The 24,412-nt window shown below is 50.4% G+C and overlaps 1 protein-coding gene across 3 annotated transcripts in view; it reads left to right on the forward strand.

The window, feature by feature from the left end:
* The window catches only part of LOC147581433 (uncharacterized), a 95,352-nt gene that overhangs the window by 24,617 nt on the left and 46,323 nt on the right, over window positions 1–24,412 (forward strand). For all 3 annotated transcript variants that reach the window (XM_086703101.1, XM_086703100.1, XM_086703102.1), the window contains exon 3: window positions 15,284–15,435. In XM_086703101.1, coding sequence (XP_086559227.1) covers window positions 15,284–15,435 — 152 coding nt within the window. The remainder of the gene's footprint in view (window positions 1–15,283; window positions 15,436–24,412) is intronic.

The raw sequence follows: 24,412 nt of genomic DNA on the forward strand, positions 1-24,412 counted from the left end.
AATATCCCATTGTCTGGATGAACCACGGTTTCCTTATCCGTTCACTTACTGGAGGACACCTTGATGGCTTCCAAGCTTTGGCAGTTAGGCACAAAACTGCTGTAAACATCTGGGTCAGGTTTTCGTGTGGGGATAAGTCCTCAAATCCTTTGTGCGCATATCAAGGAGTGCAGTTGCCGGGTCACATGGTAAGAGCATGTTTAATGTGTAAGAAATTGCCAAACTGTCTTCCAAAGGGGCTGCGCAGTTTGCATCCCCACCGGCTGTGAGCGAGAGTTCGTGTTTCTCCACGTCGTCCCCAGCATTTGGTGTTCTCAGTGCTTCCAGATTCTGGCCGTTCTCACAGGTGTGCAGTGGGGTGTCCTTGTTTTGATTGGCATTTCCCTGATGACAGACGATGTGGAGCGTCTTATCAAGTCCAGACTTTCCTTTTTCCAACTGGACATATGTTGCCCGGAAGTGCTCGACCACGGCTTCCGAGGAAGTGGTATGGCAGCTTGGGGTCAGAAGGCCTGGTTTCCAGACTGGGCCGAGTCTTCCTGAGCTGCAAGGATTGGAAACCCAGTCTTTCAGCAGTCACACTGGGGGTGTTGTGTCAGCAAATATCGAAGGCTCTCTCGAGTTCTCATCAATTGTAAAGATTTTTTACATGTTTTATTTATTAGGAGTTTTCATAATTCTATAAGCAGCTTTCCTAATGGTCAAAGCTTTTCCTCTCGGTCAATGTTCTTATCTGGGCAACACAATCAGCTTTGGCTGTTTAAGCAAGAGACGAGTTTCTTCTTCTTTTTTTCATGTTTGTTTATTTTTGAGGGAGAGGGGAAGGGCAGAGAGAGAGAGAGGGAGACAGAATCCCAAGCAGGCTCCAGGCTCTGAGCTGTCAGCACAGAACCCAAAGCGGGACTTGAAGTCACAAACTGTGAGATCATGACCTGAGCCAAAGTCGGATGCTCAACCGACTGAGCCACCCAGGCACCCCTAAATAAGAGAGGAGTTTCTTAAGAGGATATTGGGTAGGTCACAGGATCGTCGATGGGGGGTCCTGGAGAACCAGCCTACAGCTCAGCTTCCAGAACACTGTCCAGACTGTGCTGCACAACCAGTCAATGAGGGCCCTGTGCTGTGGCCGCTGTGCATGAGACACCAGGAACTGGCCTTCACTGTGGCTGCCACCGCAGAGCACAGTCTGTACCTAAGCACGACCTTCCAGATACTTCCACGGCAGCCCTGCCAGAGAGAAGGACAGAGAGATACATGCACGCACCGACTGTCAGAGACAGAGACTGAGAGAGACAGAGAAATTAAGAGAGAGAAAAGGAGGGGAGAAACCATGACAGAGAGTTAACATAAAGAGGTAAATAAAAAGGTCAGAAAGAGACAGAGACCAAAAGAGAAGAGAGAAACAGAGAGGCACACAGAAACGGAAGGATGGGCAGATGAGGGTTTGGCAGCAGGAGCCCCCTTCCCTGCCCTTCTCATCCTGAGCCCCACCCTTGGTCCCAGTGTCCCAGCTGCCCCGGGTCCGGGTGGGAGAGCCTCGCTCACAGGGCCAGCTGCAAGGGAGTCTGGGAAAGCAAGATCGTCACACACTCAGCACCTGCCGAGGGGCGTTTTTGCCTCCTATTAAGCTCTGAAGTTAGAGCTCCCTAAACACTCAGATGGGCCAAGGTGTTGGGTGAATAAAAACATACGCAAGTGTTCGTTACACTCAAGTTTATTGATTCTTTCATTGGCTGAGTCAGGTGTATGAACCCAGTTCCCGTGATGCACCAGGCGATGTTCAGGGGGTTGGGGCACAGGGAGGAACAGGTTTTGTGGAGGCTTGCTGCATAAGCCCAGCTGGGAAGACAGGGGAGCAGACAGATGGTGTGACAACCCCGGAGAGGTACTCCGCTGGGGATGCGTTTCAGGCGTGGGATGGGCCAGGACAGCGCTCGAGGTGTGCAGACGCGTATTTCGGTTTTTAAATGTAACACTGAACAGTTTGGGGTTTCTCCTTAGCGAGAGGGAGGCTTTGGAAGATTTGAATCTCTGGAAATGAGTGGAGGAGCTGGCATTCTAGAAACAGCCTGAGGGAAGTGTGGGAGATGGGTGGAGGAGGGCAGGACTGGACTTGGGAAGACGAGAGGCGGGTGGCGGAATTGAGGTCTTCGCTGAGGTCGTGAAGAGGAACGGACAGAAACTTAGATAACAGGTGACGTCATATCCCGAGATGGAGTAAGCAGGAGGTGCAGGAGGTGCAGCTGCTTCGGGGAAAGGGTGGTTGAATAAATGTTGGAGTGTGAGGTTTTCTAGGAGGCATGAGCAAACGTAGTGACTGGGAAATGTCAAGAATATTAGTAAGGTGGGGGAGAAATGATGTGGAGGAGGCAGGACAGCCTCTCAAATGTGTGATATTGAGGCCACAGGGGATGCTCGGAGCTGGATTGTGTAGGCGGTCTCGGGAGGACAAGGCCCAGGGTTCCCAGGCTAGGGGATGTGGGAGCCGGGGTGTTCATACCCCGGCTCCCTCACCCAGGGGTTCAAGGGAGCAATTTCCCAGGCATTCACGGAGGTGAGTAGGCTGTGGTGCCTTGTGGCAAAGAGGCGGGCATGGGGTTTTGGAAGGCGGGTGATTTGCATGGAAATGGTAAAGGTGGCCGTGGTAGTGAATGAAACCTGTAGGGAAAGAAGGCTTTTAACAAATCCCGGAGAAGACTGACATTTAAGGGAGTATGAAAGAAAACCATGAGAGAGGGGGTGGAGGTCAGGGGAGCGATCCTTTCAGAGGAGGGAGGGGGCTGCCTAATGCAGCAAACTTCGTAGGCGAAGCAAGCATCACAGGGCGTCCACTGGGTTTGCCATCCGGCGAGGCTGTGAGAGCAAGCCCCGGACTTGTTCTAGGGGGCTGCAGCCAGGTAGGTATCTGCGACGTCCGTCCTGCCTGATGTGGGCACTGACATTCCTCCAGCCCCCAGGGTCCAATCTGCGTCCGTTATCTGTCTGCTTCCCGCGGAAGCAATGTTCCTTCACCCCTGGCTCAGTTTCTGCTTTATTTCTGGCACCTGAGGGTTGAAGCTCTGTTCTTTTACCCTTGGCCCTGTGTCAACACTGGCTTTCAATGTTTTCGGTCCTTTTTTGTGTTTACGGTGTTCGCCGTTCGGCGGGAAGCCCCCAGCGGCAGGGTCCCAAGTAGCCACGATGAGAAGGCACTGCCACCAGAGAGCCTCAGGTCAGGGGAGAGGGCGTTGGAAATGGGAGAGCTGCTGCACAGCCCCTGGCCCGCGCTAAAAAAATGCAGCAGCAGCAGCAGAAGAAAAAGAAGACGAAGGAGAAAAAGAGGAAGAAGAAGAAGAAAGAAGAGGCAGGAAATTGGAGCGGTCCATCTGTTTGAAAGGATGAGGGGGTCCCAGAGGACAAAATGGGGAGAGAACCTGGCTCCCTGGCTCTGTTTGGCTGGGGGTATGTCGGAGCGTGTGCAGGTGAGATGCAGGTGTCTGTGTTTGCAGTGAGTCTCTGCCTGCCTGTTTCCCATTTCCCGTGACCGTCAGGAAGCTCCAGGCCGGGGGCAAGGCCACCGTTCCTGGTGAGGTCCGGCCCTTCGTGTGTCTCTCCCATCTGTTCTCTGTGTTTAGAGCCAGGTGGGCCTGGCACCTGCCAGCCGGGACGCTCTGTCTTGGCTTGCGTTTCCCCAGTCATGAGCTAGAGAGATTGGAACAGGGCTCCTAGGGGTCAGGTGCGCTGGTGCTTGTGGTGTTTCCACTGGCAGAGGGATGCCCCATACAGGGTGCAAGGAGTGTGAGAACAGCTACATTTAGTGACAAGCTCACAGGCACCGGGCTGATCCACACACTTTATGTGGGTGTCTGGATCATTCCTCATCAAAGATACACTTGGTTGCATTTCAACAGTATTTATTACATAACTATGAGCTGAGCACTGGAGGGGCGAAGATCGTGCCCAGCTCTCTGGGGGCTCCCGTCAGTGAGCTGTGTTCATGTTCCCCGTCACCTCCTCCGAAAAGCCCTCCCTGACTTCTGCTCTTGGCTCTAAACATGGCTGGGGGCCTCTGAGCTGCTCCCTCACACCTCCTTCCCCGTGATGTACTTGACAGACTTGTCACTACCCCCACCCAACTCAGTGAAATCTGGGGGAGGGACTGAGTGGAAACCCCATTACCTGTCCTCCCGGGGGGCTCCGCTATCTATCTGCCATACATACCCAGTCACTGTTTGGAAGAAATGAATGAACATAGTAGTGTTGCTAAGGACTGAATTGTGTCCTCGCCAAATTCCTATGCCGAGGCCCTAACTCCAATGTGGCTGTATTTGGAGAGGGGCCTTTAAGGAGGTGATGAGGGTAGGGGCGCCTGGGTGGCTCAGTCGGTTAAGCGTCTGACTTCGGCTCAGGTCACGATCTCACGGTTCGTGAGTTCGAGCCCCGCGTCGGGCTCTGGGCTGGCGGCTCGGAGCCTGGAGCCTGCTTCCGATTCTGTGTCTCCCTCTCTCTCTGCCCCTCCCCCGTTTGTACTCTGTCTCTCTGTGTCTCAAAAATAAATAAACGTTTAAAAAAAAATTTCAAAAAGGAGGTGATGAGGGTTAATAAAGTCATGAGGGTGGGGCCTGATCCCCTGGGACCGGTGGTCTTATGAGAAGGGCAAGAGGGAGACCTCTCTCTTCTGTCAGCCCCAGGTGAGCACAGAGAAGAAAAGGATCATCCGAAACTGCCTGCACCTTGATCTCGGACGTCCTGCTTCCAGAACTAGGACAGGTGAATGTTTGCTGTTTTAAGCGTCCAGCCTTGGCTGTTTGGTTAACCTTCATTTCCTCCAGGGCCCCATTCCTTCCGTCCCCACCCCCAGCTTGCTCCCTCCTGGCACCTGTATCAGGTTCCCTCTCTGCATCCTAATGGCAGTCCCTTTCCATTCTACTCTGTCCCCAAAACAAACTCAAGGCCTCAGGTTGACAGCCTCAGGCCTCTTCCGGAGGGCACCCTCTCCATTGCTCTTGCTTTCTAGAGAATGGTAATCGTAACGCATTTTAGGACAGAGAAGCATGAGTCAGGTTATTTTCAAGGAGGAGCCTCCGATTTAAGGACCTTTCTGTGGGGAAGAAAGAAAAATCTATGTGTGTGTGTGTGTGTGCGCGTGTGTGTGCACGTGCATGCTTGCACACACACACACTCACATATTTAAATGCAAAGCAAAAAGCCCAGGACCTAAAAAAAAAAAAAGCTCCAGCGTTAATGGTATTTACCTGTGGGGAGGGGAAGGAGGCTTGAAGGGCCAGGCCGTGAGCCAACCCTGCCTGTATTCATTCTGTGCATATTTATTCTCTGTGATTGTTCGGCTAATGTATGCTACCTTCTGCTTTGTGGCTGTGTGCGTCCCAGAAGCAGCGGGCACACTTTCTAGCCCTTTCCCTGGCCCTCTCACGTGGACCAGACCTTGACCATGGTCTGCCGAGGTCACGTCCTTGGCCGCTGGTCTCTAGGACGTGTCTCCTAGGCCGCCTTGCTGGCTGCTGTCCAGAGGCAGGACTCTTTGTGTCAGGTGCTGGTCACACCTTGGGGGCCTGAGACCCGGGTGCAGAGGTGAGGGGAGGCAGGTGGGGAAGGGCGGTGCTGGGTAGCACCTGCCTTGGGGCTCACCTGCCAAGATCAGATGAGACTTGGCCTTTCATCGTGGGGGTGAACTGATTCAGGCCCAGCTCAGCGCTCCTCTGAGGTCGGGTCTCGGCTGAGTATGTGGGGGCTGCTCTGAGTCCGGGGTGGGGGAAGAAGAAGGAGAGAGCCTGACTGAGCAACCCCCCCCCCCCACAGGCCACGTACAGGTGGGGTCTTTCACACCTGAGCAAGTGTCTAGTCTGCAGAGCCACGAGAGGCCACGAAGGGGGTTGAATCAGCCCCTGAGTTAGACAGACCGGATGTCAATTCTGAGCCTCTAGGTGGATGTGGATGTTGCATTTAGCTGTCCCTCTGCACCCTCCTACAGTCAAGGGGAGAAAGTAATGGACAGATTAGGGCGGGGGAGGGGGTGTTCAGTAACTGACGATGTTCGGTAAGTGATATTTCAGACAGCTCTTGCTTTTTCTTTCTTTTTTTTTCCATTTAGCAGTTTTACTTAAGTTCTTTAGAATAAATATACCTACCTATGGTACTAACTGAAATTTGTTATGAAGAATCTTATTTAAAATACGTGCAATTTAAGCAGCCACTCTCTCATTTGAAGGGGAGCATTGATAGATGCTCTAGAATTCAGAATGGCATTTCGAGGGAAATCTGGCCGGATGTCCGATTCTGCAGTACCCTCAGCACAGCTCTGGCTTCTCCTCTTTGTGTTACGAGCACATGGCTGTCCCCATTTCCCTGGATGAGACACCCAGACTGGCACAGAATAATCGACAGTTCATGAGGGATGGGCCCAGGATTGAACCCAGGCGGAGTGGACCGCGTGGGGGGTGCTTGCACAGCCGTCTTCCCTGCTGTTGGCTTCCTTTCCACAAACAATATACGTGCTGTGAAAAGCTAAAACAATACTGACGCGTATCAGCAGAAAATGAAAGTCACCTTGAATTCTACTTCCCACAGATGTTGGAATGGCTCGCCATCAGTGTGGTTTCTCTCAGTCTGTGACATTTTCCTCTGCACCTGTACAGCCATCTATTCACGCACGTCGTCAGACACACGTGTATTTTTAAAGGCACCATGCTGTGATACTGCTTTGCGGCTTGCTTTATTTCCAGTTTTCACTGGGACGTTTTTCAATATCATTGGATCAACTTCATTTTTATAATGCATTTATAATATATCTGTGTTCCATCGATAGTGGAATACTTTTTTTTTTTAATTTATTTTTGAGAGAGAGAGAGAGAACATGAGCAGGGGGAGGACAGAGAAAGAGGGAGGGAGAGAATCCCAAGCAGGCTCCACACTGTCAGCACAGAGCCTGATGCAGTGCTCAAACCCAGCAACCGTGAGATCATGACCTACGCTGAGATCAAGAGTCGGATGCCCAACCAAGTGAGCCCCCCCACCCCGCCAGGCGCCCCTACAGTGGAATACTTTTGAAGAAATACTTACTTCTGAAAGTTGTGGTAAGGTACAAATAATCAACCATTTTTGAATGCACAGCACATTAAGTGTATTCGCACTGTTGTGCAACCACCACCACCATCCGTACCCAGAACTATCCATCTTTCCAAAGTGGAACTCTGTGCCCGTTAAACACTCACTTTCCCTTCTCCCCACCCCAGCCTCCGGAAACTTCCATTCCACGTTCTGTCTCTGTGAGTCAGACCACTCTGTACTACATGTGAGGGCAATCACACGGTGTTTATAACTCCTCAGGGTTCACCCATGCCATGGCGGGTGTCAGAGTCTCCTTTGTAAGGCTGAGTGAAGTTTCAGTGCGCTCTGAAGAAATAAAATCAATACTAGTTCTACAGTCTAGGAAAATCTCTAACTAAGGACCTTCCTCTCTTCTCTCCACTCACACTCTCTTCCCATACTTAGTAGGGCAAGCCTCCGAAGGAATGTCCTTGACCTGCCCCCCAGCTGCCAGTAACCCTCCCCGAACGGGTTACCTCGTCTGTCAGAACTGAAGGTTGGGCAGTGCCCCTCACTAGAATGTAAACACACTTCATGAAGGTAACATTTATGGTCACGGCCAATTGCATCCCCTCAGGCAACTGTAAGCCTGTGCTCGGGCAGGGGACTGAAGGCAGAGCCCTGCGTGGATGCCAGCTTTTCACAGTTATGCCCAGAACCGCCACGTACTGCCAGCGAGAATCGTAGCCCCATGACAGCTGAGGGGGAAGGAACGAGAGCATCGCCTCCGCAGAGTTCACGTGTTCCATGGAGACTTCAGGGCTCTCCCGGAAACCAAGACCTGCACTCTGGACCTTGTGACCACTTCAGCCAGAACAACCCAGATATATCCACTCTCTGTGTCAGGCCTGGGGAATGAGCTTCTGTGTGAAAAAGGGTTTCGGGGAATGAGGAAAGGAGGGACCGAATGAATCCAGCTCAACACAATCCGATGTTTCACACATGCAGAAACTAAGTGCCGAGTGGAGGCGTGTGTTCAGAACCCTAAGACTTTGGTGAAATGGGGACCGTTGGTGGTTTCGCTCGTGTGTCTGTGTCTGGACACCGGGATCTGGCCCCTCTGGCCTGGTTAGGGTGGCTGGTGCTGCCCAGAGGGTCCAGCTAGTCTCTGTTCGCCTTTGCAGGTGGTCTTTGTTTCCAGAATCTCCGAATCTGAACACACGGAGAGATCCTGGGTTTATGGGGACTTGCCTCTGTTTCACACTAAAGCCAGCCACGCCCACCTGTCGCGGAATGCCTGCCGGGCTGATTTTTAGCGTTAGCCTTGTTTGAAAGTGGAGGCAATTGGAGGCATACCGGAAACTCAAGGGGAGTTTATTTTGGTATGTGAAGCAAAAGAGTTACTAGACCCTAAAGGAAGTAAGACCGGTTTTGTGTGTGCAAACTGTCAGTCCCCAACAGAAATCCCCTAGACCATCTCCGGCTGTAGCCAGCTCTTCCCATGGGTGGTTTGTACACAGACTTTCCTTCTTGAGAAAAGATAATGATGCAGAAGTCTGGAACTGTCAGAGTCATCAGGATCTGGGAAAGCCTGAGCTGGAGCCAGAAGGAGGCAGTATGGTCTGGTAGGAAGCCCCGGGGGATAAAGAGGTAGGAGGCCAATCCTGAGTCAGAGCTTAGGTACGACCGACTGACTGTCCGTGTGACCTGGGACAAATTATAGGCTACCTACCATTCTTAGTTTCCTCTCTAGTAAAAGAACGGAGTGGATTTTTATGGGTTTTTTTAGTGACCAGTTCCAAACTGGACACCCCTTCTGAATAACTGGAGCATCTTTATTTTTTTTCAACGTTTTTTTTGTTTTTTTGTTTTTTTGTTTTTATTTTTGGGACAGAGAGAGACAGAGCATGAACGGGGGAGGGGCAGAGAAAGAGGGAGACACCGAATCGGAAGCAGGTTCCAGGCTCTGAGCCATCAGCCCAGAGCCTGACGCGGGGCTCGAACTCACGCACCGCGAGATTGTGACCTGGCTGAAGTCGGACGCTTAACCGACTGCGCCAGCCAGGCGCCCCTGGAGCATCTTTATTTACAAAACAGCCCCTGAATTAGAATTGCCAACAGTAAGTCTAGGATCTGTCTTTTTAATCTGCTCCCCCCAATAACCACCAATCATGCAATGCTGTTTGCTCTGTGTTGTCACACATCTTAATGGATTTCTTAGATTTGTCAATGTACACTTTTTCATTTTAGCATCTTGAAGTTATAGTTAGTATAGTTATTTGAGTTAATAATAATTATGTTGATATAAAATTTCTATGAAATTGTAAAGGGTACTAAATAATAATGATAACAAGGAATGTGGTCTCCCGCCTTCCACTGAAAAGTAGGTAAAGAAATGTGAATCTTACATTTAGTGGCATTTTTTAAGTTGAGGAACACCTAATCTCATTTCCATTTTTATGGGAACTTTATGAAGTAGACCTTGAGGGGACGAACAGTTCCCTTTTCATAGAAAAAGAGGGCTTGAGTAGACTAGACATTATTTGATTTACATATTTAACCAGTATTAACAATCAGCATCTTCCCTAGGAGAGGCTCCAGGCTGGGTCTGAGGTCTCCTACTCATACTGGTTGTATGAATCCAGCATAAGAGGATTAGGTGGTGGTGAGGATGGTAAGAAACGGAAGGCTTAAGAGCTACATAAGAGGAGGAATCAAAAGTTTGTTTGGGTGTGGGGACCAAGGGAGAGAGAGAGTCAGGCAGATATTACCCCAGGTGGATGGGGCTGCCATGTGCAAGGATGAAATGCAGATGAAGACTTAAGCTCTGAATAAGTGGAGTTTGAGAGGCATGGGTGCCATCCAAGCAGGGATATCTAAGTCCAGAGTTCAGGTATAAGCTGGCCACTCCCATGGAGAAGTCATCAGCCCTGAACTGATAATTGAGGTCCAAGGTGTGCACATAATTCCCCAGAGCAAGGGTGCAGAGAGAAAGCAGAGGGGTCCAAAAAAAAAAAAAAAAATCCGTGAGAGACTTCTGTGTTTACGGTCTAGTAGAGTTGGATCAACCAGCCAAAAACAATGAGAGAGAACATTCAGAGAGGACAAAACCAGAGGAGTGTGGTATCATGAAAGCCAAGGGAAGAAGCGCCTTCAGGAAGAAGGTGTTTGGTAAGACTGAAAGAGTGTCCGTTGATTCCAGCAACCCAGGAGTAACTAGTTAACACTGGTAAAGACGATATACAAGGAGCGTGGTGCATACGTCGGGCAAGGGCTGATGGAGAAACAGGAAACTGAGCTAAGGGGCGGTTACCGGCTACGTGTCCTTGGTCTAATTGTTCGAGTTCTCTGAGTCTTTATTTCCAAATCTGCACAATGCTCAAAAGCCATGCGACAACTCACCCCGGCTGTGCATTCAGGTGTGGTAGGTTGAAGGGATATAGCTGTCAACAGAGTTGAGGCAAAGTCCTGTTGGCACAAGGTAGGTTCCTTGACCTTGTGCCTGACTCCCTGCTCTCCCTGCAAGCCAACAACAGGAACAACAGGAATCTTGAGGAGTTGGCCAATATCCTCAACACTTGTGCTCTGGACTTTTAGGGGATGGGAGACTGAGGATTAACATGGGGGGCCAGCCTCTTCTGCTGCAGACAAATACCTCAAGTACTTTTAGTCCCCGTCTGGTGTTCAGTTTTTGGGAGCCAGTGGCAGGAGGGAGGAGACCCTGACTCTGGTCTCGGGTCTGTGGGAGACTGGCCATGTGGCTTGGCAAGCCACTGCTTCCCACCTCTGGAGTTCCTGGTCTGTCAGATGGCATCTTCTCCAGTTAGATAATTCTGGAATGCATTTTCTCACTGCAGGTGTGTTTGTATCGCAAAGAAGTCCCTACCAGAGAAGGAAGGTTGCTGTGATCCCTTGGACAAAAAAGATGCGTCTCCAAGCCAAGGGCTCACATAGCTATTGTCACTGTTAATTCCCAAAACATATGTACGGTCCCGGTTAATCCCGTCAAATAGATGCTGATGCATAGGTTTCAGAGGCCAACGACCTGTTTGAGTGGAAGACAGAGCATCTATAACAGGCAGCAGTAAGTTAGCTTTGGGCAAGGAATCATGAATTTAAGTTTATTTATTTTGAGAGAGAGACAGGAAGAGAGAGAGAGGATGAGCATGGGAGGGGCTGAGAGAGAGGGAGAGAGAGAATCCCAACCAGGCTCTGCACTGTCAGCACAGAGCCCAGTATGGGACTCGAACCCATGAACTGTGAGATCGTGACCTGAGCCGAAACAAAGAGTCGGACACTTAACCAACTGAGCCACCCAGGGGCCCCAAGGAATCGTGAATTTAAGCCATAATTAACTGCTCCTCCTGCAAAAGGAGCCAGTTGAGCAGGTCAATGCCTGGAAGAACCTCATATCCTCTTTCCTGTCCTAAGAGAAAGTCTACAATCCTTAGCAGATATTTGGAGACATCCATTCTTTGGATTGAAGCAGGCTTCCCTGGAGTATCTTTCATTTCTCCCCTGCACTCCCATCCGTGCTACGCTGTCACTGCTCCCCTCCCCACCCTGCTTCCCTTGGGCCTGGGAGACCCTTCCTAGCGACATGGGCTAAAATTCTGTGCATCCTTCGAGGCTCGTGAACCTTTCTCGACCTCCCAATAGCTGTAACACCTTCCTCCTTTTGAAGCTGTTTTTTGCACGTGGGGCCTCCCCCACAGTACTGTTCTTTCTCTGCCTTGAATTAAAGTTGTTTATCCCCTTCATATTAGAACAGTTAGCTTTTGAGTTTCACAGAAACTAAGCCCGCGACAACAGTTGGCACATAATAAAAGCGCAGTGGCCACTTGGCAGTTGGAAATGCATCCATCCTTAACTGGTTCCGGGTTTGCTCTTGTACGCATCCACCTGGCAACTGATCGTCAGGGCCTCGAGTGAGACCTCATGCGGGGTGGAGTGTTACCACAGTGAATGAGGTGTTCCACCGACTCTAGCTTGGGAAAAATATCCCATTGGTAACCACTTGTTTGTTCTGGATGCCTCCTACCCGCCATCAGTCATCCTGGCCTGGTACGTTCGCACAGTGTGTAAAGCTTGTAATGCTTGGCCGACCCCACACTTGTGTGATGATCACGTCAGCCCCGTGAGATGAGTACAGTAGGTCCATTATACCCAAGTCCCCATTTTCTAGATGAGGAAACAGGTTCAACCACGTTAGGCTGACTTACCTGGGACATCACAGTTCCTGGGTCGAATGGCTGCTGAGTCTTCTGGTCCAATGATTCCCAAGGATAGGGAGGGACGGTCAAGAACTACGCAGATCAGGACATGGCAAGTGGGGAAGAGGTGCCCAGGAACAGTGGGGCAAGAAGAAAGAATCCGAGGATGAGAAGGAGTGGTCCTTGTGCAGGATACGTGGCTTCTGGGGCCCCGCCAGGTTGGTGACGTGGAGGCAGAGTATGGCCTCTGCTCACGGACCTCACGCCGCCCAGGCTGGTGTCAGGGCGAGCCCCTCCGAGCTGGGCACCAGCACCCACAGGAGGCAGGTCTCCTTGCACCGTGTCTCTGCACATCTGTTCCACCTGCATCTGTGGACTTCACGATCCACCTTCTTTGCTAAGTGTTCAGAACCAAAGCAGGTTTTACGTTTTAACAGTGTCGAGAGTGCAGTGTTTCAGAGTGGTGACGGAGCAGTTGTCTTAGCAGCACAAATTGGGGGTGCACTACCCCCCCCCAGTACCCCAGCCTGCCCCCACACAAAGCTGCTTCCCTGTCCGGTAGGCTGTGAAAGGCCAGGCTCGGTGCTGAATGTGGGATGTGGGTCCCTGTGACTCAGTACAGCATTGACCCCCGGCTGCGAGCACACTGGCTCCAAGCCAGGCCATCCAGTCATGGCAAACTCTGTTGTCTCCACAGGCGGGTGCTGCTGGGCCCTTACTGCTTTCCAGAAAACCAAGCTGGGTTCCCCAACCAGGATCACACTGAGTCCCTTCCTGGGCCTTGGTGTCCTGCTTATTAAGAGGCGAGTTTGGGGGCGCCTCGGTGGCTCAGTCGATTGAGCGTCCAACTTCAGCTCAGGTCACAATCTCGCAGTTGGTGAGTTCGAGCCCCACATCCGGCTCTGTGCTGACAGCTCGGAGCATTGGAGCCTGCTTCAGATTCTGTGTCTCCCCCGCCCCCCGCCGCCCCCGTCTCTTAGAAATAAATACTATAAAAAGTTCTTTAACAAAGGTGAGTTTGGGTCATTTGATTTCTAAAGTCCTTTACCTCTGCTCTGCTAGGGGTCTGTAATCCGGAATGGGTCACCTTCTTCCGGAGAGTCTGTGCATCACACTCATGTTCTGGTCATGCCTCCTGCCTCCATCCTGGACCCACCAATACAGCACGGCATAGTGCGCCCATAGACTCAGGAGTCCAAACTCCTAATGCCCTCCCAAAGGAACTGGGGGGGGGGGGCCTTCGGGCAACTTACCTTCTATGCCTCAGTTTCCCCATTTGTAAACTGGTGGCAATAACAATACCTACTGCCTCAGATTGTGGTAAGAAATACATGATCTTACAGAATTAGAACAGTGCCTGGCACTCCGGGCCGGTGGGTCTTACTGCTTCTATTCTTTGTGTAGGTATCTTGCCCCCTCACCTTCCTTGAAGGTGGAGACTTAACCTGAATGGAGTTTGGATTTCTATTATCTGCCCAGGGGGTGGCCCCCACCGGGCTCTCTTGAGTTGAGGTTGGTTGGATTCATTGTATCTCAGGCCATCGAGAGCCCCCATTTTGGGGTTCCAAGCACTGGGCTCAGAAGGTCAGGGCACTGGAACTGGAGTGACTTTCAGGAAGCCGTCTGCCCTCATTCTTGGCTTTGGATAATTGTTATTTATCCTCAGTGCACAACAAATGTGCTGATATATCAAATGCAAATACCACATCTACATTGTTTTCGTTTGTGTGTGATCGTAGGATTTGCTAATGTTAATACGTGGTTAAACATAGCTGAACCCAGCCCATAAGAGGTTTTTGTTTTTTTTTAAACATTAAAAATTTTATAATAATCCATGCTGCTGTGCTTGTAAAATAAGCAAACAATAAAAGTGTACAGAATGCATAATGGCAAGATTTATTCACTACCCGCCCTTGCAAGCTTCCTTCTCTTTCCCAGAGATAAATGCTGTGAACGTTCGGTAATTTTCTTTCTTAGGCTCTTGGCTTTTTTCTCTACACTGACTTATGTGTGCACACACACGCAGATTTCCTTTTTGTTCTTTTCCTCACACCAGTGTGATCATGCTACACCTTATTCAGTGAATTGCTTTTGTTACTTGACATGATTATGGAGGGTTTCCGTGGCTGTCCTCACTTTACGATTCACCTATACATTTGCACAGCCTTTCCCGTGACCCTGCAAGCCTCCCCTCTGACTCCTGAGGAAGGAGCCTTGTGAGCCCTTCCAGTACCTTCCACAGCCTCCACCGCTGCAACAAGCCATGGCGGGCACAGGAAGGGCCCATGTTCCCCCGGAGGGAGCCTGGGTCTGGGAGGGTTTTCAAGCAACTAGAAAGCTGGGTGGGTCGATTTGCCTTGTGTAACCCACTGCAACGTTCAAAGGGCTTTCAAATCCGTTTTCGTTCCCATGCTGCACAGACACACTGTTAAATTTCCATTTTCTTATTTTTTTAACGTTTATTTATTTGAGAGAGAGAGAGAGAGAGAGAGAGAGAGAGAGAGAGAGACAACATGAGTGGGGGAGGGGCAGAGAGAGAGGGAGACACAGAAGCTGAAGCGGGCTCCAGGCTCTGAGCTGTCAGCACAGAGCCCGACGTGGGGCTCGAACTTACGGATTGCGAGTTCATGACCTGAGCTGAAGTCGGACACTTAACCGACTGAGCCACCCAGGCGCCCCCTTAATGTTTATTTATTTTTGACAGATAGCGTGAGCAGGGGAGGGGGCAGAGAGAGAAGGGAAGTCGAGAATCCCAAGCAGGTTCTGCGCTATCTGCCCTGATGTGGGGCTCGAACTCACGAACCGCGAGATCACGACCTGAGCCGAAATCAAGAGTCTTAACCGACTGAGCCGCCCAGGTGCCCCTCCACTTTCCGAGTGAGGAAACGGTGGAAGAAGGGGCTGGAGCGACTGCCTCGTGCTGCAGGAGCTGTGTTTTGGCCTGTCTCTGGGAGAAGTGGAGGCTTTTTTCTTCCAGATGAAGGCGGGCAGAGTTGGCTGGGACTTTCCTCCAGTCAGCACTCAAGTTTTCTTTTTGTCCTCAGGGCTTGTGGTCCCAGAAAAAGCTGGCCAGACTGGCTGAACCCCGCTTCCTGCACCGTCCTCCTACCCCTGACCTCCTCACCCCCAACAGGCCAGACCACACCTGCACTGGGCCACGAGTTGGGGGGACCCACAGAGAGGAAGCTGTCCAAAGGTGGGTCTTGGTCTAAGGTCTTGGGCTTGAACCCTTTGCTTTAAGGCAGCATCTCACACCCTCGGCATAGTGGGCATCTCAGGACAGTCCTCTGTCGTGGGGGGGCTGCCCTGTGCATTGTGGGACATTGAGCAGGATCCCTCGCTAGATGCCAGCGGCACCCTTAGGACAGTCAAAATGTCCCCAGGATTGTCCACTGCCTTTCAGGGGGCAGACGACTGCCGGCTGGGAACCTCTGCTCTAAGGAGTAAAGGTATCATTCTGGTTCAGCGCTGTGCTACGAGCATGTCACCTGCCGTCAGCCCCCGGCGTGGCCCTGTGTATTCATTGTACCATCAGTGGAAACAGCTGGGGGTGTCGTGGGCTCGACCTTATCAAGGCTGGTTATAATGGAGCAGACCACGCACAGATTTCTTCCTTTTTACTCACTCAGCCCTTGCGGAGCCCCGGCTCTGTGCTGGCTGCATCTGCGTTCTTAGACTTGCCCTGCAGGCCCCGCCCCGGGGCAGCGGCCCCTGCAGGTGGCCGAGACCGTAAACAAGGTCTGCCCACACACGGTGAGGTAAGGGCTGCGGGAAGTGGATGCAAGACGGTCCTGCTCTAGTTCCCAAGTCATGAGCGACAACCAGCGTCCACAGATAAACGTGGTTACCTGCATTGTGATGTTCTCTGCTGCTCGGAAATGGTGCACACCGAGTTAACAATGAGCTTTCCCGCTTACACGGGTACGCCGTGCGTTGCTCTTAAATAGCCAAACACAGTTTTTGGTTGTTGGAAATCATATTCTTCTAATTTCCCAGTGCCTTTTTTAAAAGTTTATTTACTTTAAGAGATAGAGAGCATGAGAGGAGGAGGGGGAGAGAGAGACAGAATCCCAAGCACTGCCTTTTTAAAGTTTATTTATTTATTTTGAGAGATAGAGAGCATGAGTGGGAGAGGGGCAGAGAGAGAGAGAGAGAGAGAGAGAGAGAGAGAGAGAGCGAATCCCAAGCAGGCTCCATGCTGGCAGTGCAGAGCCTGATGCAGGCCTTGAACCCATGAACCATGACATCGTGACCTGAGCCGCAACCAAGAGTCAGATGCTGAACCCACTGAGCCGGCCAGGTGCCCCCAAGTGCCTTTTAATCAATCTGAGTGTCACTGGTTCCTTATTAGTTGGTCCGTTCATTCAAAGACATTGATGGATCACCCTCATTGTGTCTGAGACCCTCTTTGGCTGGGGCATCAGCGGGGAGCTGGAGGGGCGGGCTGTCTGTGGCTCCTTCGTGGGTGGCCTAGTTCTGGGTTTTTCACTGTGGGGATTGCCTGGAGGCTTGGAGGGGTGAGAGTGACACAGAGGGAGACTGGAGGTTTCTCAGGCTCCCCGTGAGTGTGAGCGTGTCGTCTCCAGCCCCATGGCTCGGGCTGCAGCAGTGACAGAAGTTTCTGTGATGGTGGCTGTGGCCTTGTGGGGACACTGTGCCAGCTCCTCCCCGTTTGTACAAGTGGAGTCCCTGCTGTCTTCTCTTTAGTTATTTATCTACTTATTTATTCATTTATTTATTTTATTTATTTTTAATTCATTTATTTTATTTATTTTTAATTTTTTTCTTTAATGTTTGTTTCTTTTTGAGAGAGAGAGAGACAGAGTCCAAGCGGAGGAGGGGCAGAGAGCGAGGGAGACACAGAATCCGAAGCAGGCTCCAGGCTCCGAGCCGTCAGCATAGAACCCAACGCGGGGCTCGAACTCACAAACCGCGAGATCATGACCTGAGCTGAAGTTGGATGCTCAACCAACTGAGCCACCAGGCGCCCCCCCCCCACTGCTGTCTTTCTTTCTTTTTTGAATTTTATTTTTTTAAATTTCCATCCAAGTTAGTTAGCATATGGTGCAAGAATGATTTCAGCAGTAGATTCCTTAATGCCCCTTACCCATTTAGCCCATCCCCCCTCCCACACCCCCTCCAGTAACCCTCTGTTTGTTCTCCATATGTAAGAGTCTCTTATGTTTTGTCCCTCTCCCTGTTTTTATATTATTTTTGCTTCCCTTCCCTTATGTTCATCTGTTCTGTGTCTTAACGTCCTCATAAGAGTGAAGTCTTACGATATTTGTCTTTCTCTGACTAATTTCACTTAGCACAATACCCTCTAGTTCCATCCACGTGGTTGCAAATGGCAAGATTTCATTCTTTTTGATTGCCGAGTAATACTCTGTTGTATATATAAATCACATCTTCTTTATCCATTCATCCAGCGATGGACATTTGGGCTCTTTCCATACTTTGGCTGTTGTTGATAGTGCTGCTATAAACATTCCCCCCTGCTGTCTCTGATTCAACTCAGATTCCAGGACAACCAGGGTCCCTTGTCCTTTATTTCAGTGGATGAGATCAACTGCGGACAGCAAACACAAATGGGGCGTATGCACCCGTGTGTGTGCATGTGTCTGTGTGAGAGATGTGCAGGTAAGGATCTGTGTGTGAAAGAAATTAAGCAGCATCAGAATGTGGAGGAATTAGTTCAGCGGACTGGCCAGGGAAGGTGTCTCTGAGGAGGCAGCATTTCGGCTGAAACCTGAACAGGATGAGAGAGCTCTTTGAGGGCTTGGAGGAAGGGGTCGCTCGATTACTGGTTAGCAATGTCATACACGTGCACGCACACGCAGGCACGTGCACACAGGCATACACATGAGCACCCACGTGCACATAGGTGAGCACACGTACACACGCATGCACACGTGCACGCCGGTCATTCCCTCTTTCCCCAGCTTTGCCACGCTGTCTGCTTCACCATGTCTGCAGGCCCCCGGTCCTGCACCCCTGCGGTGCCTTGTGCAAAGCCTGGCCTCTGAGCTACAAGGCAGGACGGGACGGGGCCTGGGGCAGATGCTATGGCTGGCTGAGAGGATACCTCCGGAGACGAGACTCGGGCTTGGGCAGGTACGTAGCGGACGCGGAGGGCCTGGGGGAGAGGAAGGATGATTGGATGGAGCCCCACGTTTTTCGGGCCCAGGATACCCCTTCCTTCATCTCCTGCCACCCCCAGTGGGCATCTGCCCTCAAGGACCCTGTGAGTTGAGTGTCCGAGGTGCAGCTGTGGGTGTAAGCAGGGCTAACTCCTGCTGCAGGCGTGCCGAGCATTCCTGGCTTCTGCTCGGCCCCGGTCAAAATTCCCAGAAATGGAACAGAAGGAATCTGACGTCCGTTGGTGGGAGTTTCCAATGTTGTCAGGAGGGTAGAGCTCTTGGGGGTGCGTGGAGGGTGTGGGGGAAGGGGTCGCACATCCTCCCTGGCCTGTGCGACTGAGGGAAGATGGCCCGGCAGGCTGCTGGTTGTGGCATCTGGCCATCGCTGTCCACTTGGCCAGGCTTGAGGTGCCACACGGCAAGAACCCTGGGCTTTGGTGTTCGGGAAAATGAGAGCCAGACCCTGAGTCACTAATTACTAGATGTATGACCTGGTCTATGACTTACATGCCCCACTCTTATTTCCCTTTACCGTAAAACAGTGCCTGTTCTGCCCAAGGGCAGGTGGCAGAAGATAAGGGTAAATGTTTTACTCAATGCAAATTGTGGGCGATCCGCTCCACGGCCTGCACCCAGGGCAGCCGTAATGGGGTGAGTGCCTTTCACATCTCCCCCTTGCAGGAAGCGTGAACTCAGCCAGGAAGCCTCTCTCCTGGTGGAGACAGCAGGCGAGACGCCCGTCTTAAGAGAAAGCTTTCCAGACAGAGGCTGGGGGATACGTGTGGGAGCTCCTGGAAGGCGAGGACCACACCCTATTTCCTTTCTTTTCTTTTTTTAAAAAATTTTTTTTTAACGTTTATTTATTTTTGAGACAGAGAGAGACAGACCATGAATGGGGGAGGGTCAGAGAGAGGGAGACACAGAATCTGAAACGGGCTCTAGGCTCTGAGCTGTCAGCACAGAGCCCGACGCGGGGCTCGAACCCACGGACCGTGAGATCATGACCTGAGCCAAAGTTGGCCGCTTAACCGACTGAGCCACCTCCTTTCTTTTCTTTAAGGGGCATGATGCTGATTTAATACATGTATACACTGTGATCACCACGATCCATGAACACACCTCCATCACCTCACATAGCTACCTTTCTTGAGTGAGGGGAGAACATTTAAGACCCATCCTCTTAGCACATTTCAGCTCTGCAGTACGGTATTAGTAACTGCAGTCACCATGCCTGCATTAGATCTCAGAACTTATTCACCCCGTGAGAGTTTGTACCTGTTGGGTGTTTTTTATATGCTAGGTGCTCAGTAAAGCACTGAATGTGCATGGCTGAGGGTGAGATACGGCTTAGCTGTCAAACAAAAGTAGTTCCTGATCCACAGCTGGACTGAGACACCTGCGCAGCTGGACCCCACTCATTCCATGGCCCTTGCTCCTCCCAGCTGTCCCCCCTCCTGTGGGCACGGTGGCCTCCCAACACCCCCTTCTACTCAGACCTCCATTACCCACACCATCACACACCCTGCGGATCTTTCCAGAATTTGCAAATGGCCAAACCCCCAGGGTACTGGGCTGTATGACACACGCTCCTGAGGGAGTGGTAGAGAGGGTGAAGCCACCACGAGAAGTTACTGCAAAGGGGGGAGGCCACGGGAAAGGGGGGAGGCCACGGGGAAGAGGAGAGGGGTGTCCGGGGTCATTTGTGCCCTGGGTGCTTTGAATATCTTTTTTCATTTGATTTCAGAACACATAATCCAAACAGCACTGAGTAAAAACCAGTTGAAACCATATTGTTTCGGGGCACGTGGGCGGCTCAGTCGGTTGAGTATCTGGCTCTTGGCTTTGACTCAGGTCATGAGCTCCAGGTTCATGAGTGAGAGCCCCGCATTGGGCTCTGTGTGGACAGTGCGGAGCCTGCTTGGGATTCTTTCTCTCTCCCTCTTCTCTGAACTTCCCCTGTTCTCTCTCTCTCTCTCAAAAAAAATAATAATAATAACCATATCATTTCATGAAAGGTAGAAATAAAATTGCCAAGACTGCTATCATTTCAATAGTTCTGGTAGAACTTGAAATAATGTTTTTTAAATCCCTCTGGCATACCTGAGAGCTATTTGCGGATTACCAGTGATCCAGGGAATAGGAACATAGTTTCAAAAACAGCCCACAAAGGACTTGCCAGCAGAATTGGGACTGGCTGAATGCTTGAAAGGCTATGTCGAGGTCACAAGGTGTGGAGCTGTTGAGTCTTCAGTCTTGGCTCGAATTCTGCTGTAAACTCAAGCTATCTTTTTGGTCAAATCGATGGATTCATGAATGTTTACTAGAAACTCCTAGGTACTGCGTCGTCTGTTAGGCACTGTGCGAATTCATAAATCAGTAAAATCGTCAGGGGGATGGACATACGTGCAGCTAATGGTAAGATAAGCCGCCCTGTTAGGTTCCTGCTTCTGCCTCTGGAAGAATGTTTAGATCAAGATGAGTAGAGAGAAAGATATTGCTACGATGCTCATAATGTATCAGCCATATTGCAATACTGTAATATGTGCACATTTTACTGTTAATTTCGAACCATGCGTTAACTTTTTAAAAATAGTGAAAGAGTTGTGTAGAAGCCTATGTTTGAGTCTAATAATCTCTGTTAAAAACTTCAACTTTATCTCTCTTCACCACAAAGACTTCTGGGAACATAGTTTTAAAAATTGCTTTCTTAACCAACCCCCTTCACAGAACAAATTAACCAGAAACAGAATCCGTGAACTTGTTGTTTTGTTACTACAAATCACACCACTTGACCAAAATTCTATAAATTCTGACTTGGGAATAGGACTTGAAAATTTTTAAGAAGACAAACTCTAGTCAGCCCTCTCCAAATCTACCATTAACTCTAGTCAGCCCTCTCCAAATCTACCATTGTTTGTATATTTCTATGAGAGTACGTTTCAGTGATGTCTCTGATTCTCAGTTCACTTTTCTTTTTTTTAAGTTTATATACTTATTTTTAGAGAGAGAGAGAAAGACAAAGTGAGATTGTGTGCACGAGTTAGGGAGGGGCAGAGAGAGAGAGAGAGAGAGAGAGAGAGAGAGAGAATCCCAAGCAGGCTCTGTGGTAGGTTCAAACCCACAAACCATGAAATCATGACCTGAGCTGAAACCGAGAGTCAGATGCTTAACCGACTGAGCCACCCAGGTGCTCCTCAGCTCACTTCTAAGGGTGACACGTGAGCCACTGAACACGGACCACTGAAGCAGACCAGTGAACACGGGCCACTGAATGTGGACCACCAAACATGGACTGCTAAACACAGACCACCAAACACGAGCCCATGAACATGGGACACTGACCGTGGACCATCACACATGGGCCGCAAACATGGGCCACCTAACATAGGCCACTGAACATGGGCCACCAAGTGTGGACCGCTGACTTTCACCTACTCATCTTGAGGTAAAGGCCAGAAAGAGGAAGCTTTGGAAGGGATGGTGTAAAGGGAACATTCTAGAATAAGATCTCTGACCTGGGCCCTGCTGCTCGCTGATGTGTGGTATCATGGCTGTGATTCCCATGCTCGGCAAACATGTCTTCCTGTCTCTGGGGAAGGATCTGGGTACAAGTGTCATCTTCCTGTTGGTCGGCTGCACAGCCTTCTATCTGGTCACCTGCTTCCCTCCTTTCTCTCTTCAACCCCCTCTTCAACCAGCAATCATAGTGATTTTTCTGGGGTGTCAATCAGAGCATGCAATTTCCCTGTTTATGACTCACCAAGGACTTTTCATGATGCCTATAAAAACAGCTTATGGCGGTCAAGACGGTACACGCTCAGGCCCGGCCCTTTGTCTTGGATCCCATCGCCTACCCTTCCCTCTCTCGAGTGGGTTTGCCAAGCCCGTGAGCCACGGCACGTGCCTTAACCTCCATGGTGCTGGTCTGCCCGCACCTCTCTGTGCACCAGCCCCTCCTCACTCGGACATGGGCGCGCCTGTCCTGACCCCCCCCCCGGAACTGATAAAGCGCCCCACGGCCCTGCAGCCCTGCCTGTCCCGACGCGTCACATCAGAAACCTCAGGGATGACTCATCCTCACCACTTTCTGTTCCTTTGACCTGCTTTGGTTTTTTTGGCAGTTTGTGTCTGTACCTACAACTCCATTTTAGTTTGCTTATTTTAGACCTTTCCATGTTTAACTGCTTAACTGCTCATCTCTCCACCTGAGTGTGCATCCCACAGGGCAGAGGCTTCTTGTTCTATTGGTGGCTTCCCCTTCCCGTCAAAAGCGTAAGCTCCCAGAGGGCAGGAAGCTTGACTTTCTTGCCCATCGGGGTATCATCAGTGGCTCAGGCAGTCCCTGGTACAGGATAGATCCTGATACATTTCCCTTTTTTAATCAAAAAGACGGTTTTTTACTGCAGTGGAGAAAATAGGGAAGTAAGGGTTTCAACTCAGCACCCCAGTCCTTGACGGAGAACATCCCTGTTTACTCCATCTGGGCAGTGAGAGGATCTCGGACTTCGGGAAAAACTTCAGCTGATCTCACACACCCCGCCTGTCGCGCCTTCCAAACTGGCCTGCAGCCCCTGTTTATGTGTATAAGGCACACCCCCAACTCAACTCCATATCCTTCAGAATTCAGCCTGCTGTCACTTCTAGGGCGCCGCTCCTAGAAACTTGCCCATACGCCCTTTAAGCACGCACCAGACCGTTCTGGAACCGCTCAAGCTCCTGTGGCCACCTGCAAAAGCTCTCAGGAGACAGGTATTGGCCCCCCCCTCAGGAGCCCCGATTGACCTTGCCCATCCCAGGGGCTCAGCAAACACCTAGGGAATGAGGAAGAAGACAAGTGACTCTGTCAACGAAGCCCCAAACAAACAGAAGGACACAGGATGGAAAGGTAATACAGTGGCCCCCACTGTGAGATTTGAGCTGAGACCGTGTTTACTCAAACTCTAGTGACTACGTTTTCTTACTTCTTGTCTTCTTGATGCTCCAGCGTTCAAGATCCTGATCCTGGAGAGACTCCCAGGGCTAGCCAATTCCTAGAGTGAACAAATGAGTCCCCCAAGTATATGGGTCCTGTACAAACCAACCCATCCAGAGTCCACAGACCCAATTGTCTCTTTATCAAGTATTCCCTGTGCTCTAAATCAGTGCCTGCCAGGGACCAGGCAGCCAAGGAGTTTAGGTTTTGAGAATCTAAAAGATGATTATCAACAACTGTGTGCAAATTACAGCTTTCAAGAGGAAAAGCTCTGCCAAAAACATTGAACCAATGGAACACTTAAATTTTCCGTAGGTGAAAAAATAAATGTAGTCACATTATTTTTTTTAAGTTTTTTTTTAATGTTTATTCATTTTAGAGGGAGAGAGAGAGACAGAGTGCGGGCCAGGGTGGGGGAGGGAGGGGGGAGGGGCAGAGAGACAGGGAGACACAGAATCCGAAGCAGGCTCCAGGCTCCGAGTTGTCAGCACAGAGTTCGACGCAGGGCTTGAACTCACAAGCCGTGATATCATAACCTGAGTCAAAGTCAAAGGCTTAACCGACTGAGCTAGCCAAGCACCCAAGTCACATTATTTTCATACTGCCAGTTGATCAGTCAGAGTTGCTTATTTGCTTGATATATGCAGTGTTTTTTTTTAATCCAGTATAGTTAACATACAACATAATATTAGTTTCAGATGTACGATACAGTGATTCAACACTTCCATACGTCACCCAGTGCTCATCACAGCAAGTGCACTCCTGAATCCCCATCACCTATTTCCCCCATCCCCCTGCCACCTCCCCTCTGGTGACCAGTCTGTTTCTTGGTTTGTCCCTCTCTCTCTTCCTCTCTCTCTGTTTTTCCTTTGTTTGTTTTGTTTCTTAAATTCCACATATGAGTTAGATCATATGATATTTGTGATCTCTGACTGACTTATTTCACTCAGTATTCTACTCTCTAGTTCGGTCCATGTTGTTGGAAATGGCGTGATTTCATTCTATACCACATCTTCTTAATCCATTCATCTACCAATGGACACTTGGGCTGCTTCCGTATC

This window comes from Puma concolor, chromosome B1, assembly GCF_028749965.1.
Source record: "Puma concolor isolate L17-30 chromosome B1, mPumCon1.1.hap2, whole genome shotgun sequence".
Taxonomy (NCBI): domain Eukaryota; kingdom Metazoa; phylum Chordata; class Mammalia; order Carnivora; family Felidae; genus Puma; species Puma concolor.